General features: G+C 58.4%; 2 protein-coding genes across 2 annotated transcripts; one reads left to right on the top strand and one right to left on the bottom strand.

Annotated features, from left to right (window-relative positions):
* The first annotated feature begins 11 nt into the window (after positions 1–11).
* On the top strand, positions 12–2,437 carry SPRG_16864 (hypothetical protein). The gene is made up of 7 exons (XM_012356381.1): positions 12–526; positions 571–659; positions 701–866; positions 917–1,055; positions 1,104–1,358; positions 1,413–1,919; positions 1,962–2,437. Exons 1-7 carry the CDS (start codon positions 176–178, stop codon positions 2,315–2,317), a joined length of 1,863 nt encoding a protein of 620 aa, XP_012211771.1. The 5' UTR covers positions 12–175; the 3' UTR covers positions 2,318–2,437.
* A 373-nt stretch (positions 2,438–2,810) lies between these two features.
* SPRG_16863 (hypothetical protein) lies at positions 2,811–3,776 on the bottom strand. Its single transcript, XM_012356380.1, has 4 exons — positions 3,454–3,776; positions 3,294–3,352; positions 3,138–3,240; positions 2,811–3,091 (listed from the first exon to the last, which is right to left on the bottom strand). Exons 1-4 carry the CDS (start codon positions 3,768–3,770, stop codon positions 2,878–2,880), a joined length of 693 nt encoding a protein of 230 aa, XP_012211770.1. The 5' UTR covers positions 3,771–3,776; the 3' UTR covers positions 2,811–2,877.
* Between the last annotated feature and the right edge of the window lie 472 nt (positions 3,777–4,248).

Here is a 4,248-nt window from a genome sequence, read left to right as displayed (position 1 = left end):
CGGCGTCTCAGACCGCGTGCAGGCGACGCAGCTGGACGCAGTCGAGTGCCTCTGGACGCACCGAAGACGGTTCCATGCGATCGACCTCGATCCCTTCGGAACGTGCGCGGCGCTGCTGCCGAGTGCGATTGCCTCGGTTGCTCTCGGTGGCGTTGTCTGCGCCACCGACACGGACATGCACACGCTTCTCGGGAAGAACGGACCGTCGCACGCCGAGTGCTTCCGACGCTATGGCGCGCTGCCGCTGACGTCAGCAGCCTTTGGGAAGGAGCTCGCGATCCGCATCGTGCTGGGCCGCGCCGCGTCCATTGCGGCCGACTGCAACCGGTCGGTGACGCCGCTGCTGTCGACGGCGTTTGACTTTTTCACGCGCGTCATCTTTCGCGTCCAAGAGGCGGGTGACGCGCCCAGGGTGCCACTCGCAGTCGTCGACCAGTGCACGCGCTGTGCGCACTTTAACGTGCACGAGCTTGGCGCAGCTGTGACCTGCGTAGCGCAGTGTCCCATCTGCAACCACGCGCTGCAGGTAGTTGGCAAAAAGGCGTCAAGGAGCAAAGGTCATATGTGTAGCGGGGTGGTCCGTTCTGGGCGGGGCCGCTGCAAGAGCGGACTGTGCTAACGACGGCAGCAGCATTGCCAGGTCTGGACGCAGCGCGGCGGTACGACCGTGGTTCGACTCGTCAAGTGATGTACGCTCTAGGTATTTGGATGGGGTTTTGCTCGAGGAGTCGAGCGCGCCGTTCTACTACTCGGTGCCGCGACTGTTTCGCGCGTTCAAGCATGTCCAGCCGCCGTCGCTCGCTGCGTTCAAACACGCACTGCGATCAATCGGCCACGACGTGACCACGTCGCACTTGGACCCTATGGTATACTTGCACATGGCGATTGTACTTGGGTATGTACACATTGGGTCTAGTCTATCAAGACGCGATCGTCATCTCGAGACATCTACAGCGTCGTCAAGGCGTGGCTCGTCACACAAGCTCCGTCGACGGCCGAGTTGTCATCACTGCTGTCTTCGAGCCAAGCTGTCTTTTTGTCCGCGGCTAGAGACGGTACGTCGATCTCACTCGGACATCAACTTCACACTTCTTGCGTCGTAGCCAAAGACGACGTCTGGGCGACGCCAACCAAGTGCACGCGCCAACACATGGAGGACTGCAGTTTGCTGCCACCGACGAGTGCAGCGATTCGACCGCCATTGGCATTGCTGGTTTCAATCGACACCACCGACGACCTCGCGTCAGCCATCGACGCCGCGCCCGCCGGCGCCACGCTCTGTCTCGCGCGTGGTTCGTACGTTGTGACGACCTTGCGCATTGCCAAAGCCATTACGCTGCAAAGCATGTGTGGTGGTGGTACGTTCTCTTTTCACTACAAAAACCATTTCCGAGAACCGCCGTGTATACCAGAAGGCTCGACGGTCGTGATCGGTCACGTTGTTATCGAAGGAAACTCGAGCGTGGTTCTCGATGGCCTTGTGCTACAGCCGCCAAAACGACCGACGCCCAAGGCCCACACACTCCTCGTATCCTCTGGCCGCGTCTCGATCGAGCGATGTGTGCTGCAGCGCAGTGCGCGCAACATCGCGGTCGTCTGTGTCGCCAATCGGTCGCACGTGACCATGAGGCTCTCCCGTATCTCGGACGGCCTTCAGGCTGGACTCTACGTGTGTGGTGGGTTCGACTGGTACTGCAATGTGCTCACACTCGAGACAGGCAAAGCCACGGCCGACGTCTCGCACTGCACGATTGAGCGATCTGCCGGTTGTGGCGTCGACATCTCTGGGGGCGCTGCGTGCACGCTATCGCACTCGGCGATCGCCAACTGCAAGAAGAGCGGCGTCTTTGCGCATGCGTTCGGCACTCTCACGATGCGCGACTGCCGCGTCGAGAAGAACCACATGGCTGGCGTCGAAGGTCGGTACACTTGCTTCCGCCATTGATCTAGACTGCGAGTAGTGACCACCCACGCGCATGCAAGCATCGAGACAAGCTGGATTGTGCGCGGCCTCAAAGGCGGCATCCTCCTGCACTCGGGCGGCCGGGCGACAATCCAAGACAACGTCATGCACAAGAACGCGATGGCAGGTATCGATGTCCGCGGCGTCGGAAGCGCCGCCGTCGTCCATCGCAACCACGTCTGCAACGGCCGCGCGAGTGGAATCTACGTCTCGGACCACGCCCACGCCGATGTCGTCGGCAACGAGATCTGCGGCCACCGACGCGCGGGCCTCGAGACAACTGGTGACGCGTCGATCACTGCAAGCGACAATCGATGCGTTGGCAACGGTCGCAATGAGCTCGAGGCCACGTAGGCGTCGTTCAGAAAGGGCGGGGTATTTCTTGCCCTAGCCCTGGGAACCTTTGTGCGTCATCGGTTGAAGTACTCCTCTCTTGGAGCTCCTCACTGATAGTTATGATGCAGTCGTAGGAGGCAACGTGAGCCTTGGTGTCGATAGTGGAGACCCGTGTTGATCTTGTGCCACATTTATGGCCATTGTCTACCACGGACGCGTTGGCGGACATCGCAAAGTTGTCTAAGCAGTCCCACGTCAAAATAGGTACTTTTGAGCTTGGTAAAATGTTAGACTTCCTTCGCTGTGTACTGTCGGTTGGTTGAGGGGTGGGACGCGGTCTAGGCAGTTGTGCGAGGAAGTCGACGAATGTCGGGCTGCTCGGGCTCTTGAACGAGGCTGTGGCGCGGGTAATCAAGGCAGTCGTAGGGCTTCGCGGAAGACGCGATTGTCCTTGTCTGGAAGTTCCGACCGAGTTCCATCCAAGGATAACGCAGCAAGCACACCCAAAAGTGCTGGAACGAATTTGAAAATGTTATATGTAGGATATAAATTGTGATGTCTAGTTGCAGTGGGCTATGTTACATGAGAGACTGGAGGTATGCGCACGTCGTCGTGGGCTTGAAGAACGAGTAGATGCACGCGCCGTGGTGGTGCATTTGAAACCCGGCGTCGTCCATGAGGCGAAAGAAGATGGCCGAGTCGGCAATGCGCCGCTTCCAGCTCATGAGAAACTCGGTCGTCATCTCGTCCTCAAAGATCTCGAGCAGCGTCGTCACGAGCGCCGGATACGCACTACAGACTCCATCACGACGGGCGCTTGGACGGACCACCGACGCACCTGACGTAGAGCAAAATGTCGGACGCAATCACAAATCGAACCGACTCGGAGCTCTTCCAGCCCGTGCCCCACGTGTGCGCATAGTGCTCGCCGACGACTTGGCCTATTCGAGAAATGGCATTGAGGCCGCCAACCATCAAATCGCAGACAACGGACCGTTGAGCGCCGAATTGAACTCGATGTTGGCCTCGATCGTGCCGTCGTCGGCCATGTCACTAGGAGGCGCAAGCGCATGGCATCAAGCCCTTTGGGAGAGGGCAGCAAAACAGCACGAAGCCTTCTGGAAGGAAACGACCATCATACCCAGAGGCGGTACCTCGTGATGACGTCGTACAGCCGCGGGTCGGCGCGGAGGTGGATAGCCAGCGCACCAGTGGCGGCGCCGAGCTCGAGGATCTTGCCGTCGCCGTACCGCGCCTTGTTGGCGTCGATGAAGCTCGCGAGGTTGAACATGCCGGGCCACACCTTGTTGGCGTTGGCCTCGTGGAACGAGAACTGGCGAATCGCGTACGCGTCGGCGCCGATGGAGATGTTCTGCGTCTCGTACTCGTTGACGAAGGCGTCGTCCTCCGAGTCGCTCGTGGCGAAGAGCCCACCGAGCGAGAGCGGCGCGTCGACACGGTCGCACACCATTGAACTGCAAATGGACCCCGTGCAATTTGGCGGATTATCCGTACGCTCGAACAGGATATCCGGCAATTGAATTATCCGTATCCGCACAAATCTCCAATAATAATAATTGCTGTATTTGCAATACCAAATGCCACTTATTTTAATCATTTTATAATGGAAAATCGAAGCGTTCTCTTCTTATTCGGATCCGGTTATTCCAAAAGATCGCTCCTGCGTTATATCAGTTGCGTGGCGGACGTCACAGTCTTGGGCGACTGACTGAAAGTAATAGCATGGCGCTGGCAAGACATGATGTCCATTTTGGCTTTGCGCAGAGGACGTTGGGCGATGCGAGCCTCTCTTTGGGTCTACAGCGACGTGGACGCTCCAGCAAAGACTGAACTGGCGTCGACGCGGCGTCGATGCTCTGTGTAAGACTTACACAGAGCATCGACCCTGAATTCCTCCCACGCCAATGACACTAACTTACACTGTAAGT

Source organism: Saprolegnia parasitica, assembly GCF_000151545.1.
Source record: "Saprolegnia parasitica CBS 223.65 unplaced genomic scaffold supercont2.450, whole genome shotgun sequence".
Lineage (NCBI taxonomy): Eukaryota > Oomycota > Saprolegniomycetes > Saprolegniales > Saprolegniaceae > Saprolegnia > Saprolegnia parasitica.
This window is presented reverse-complemented; position numbering and strand designations above follow the sequence as displayed.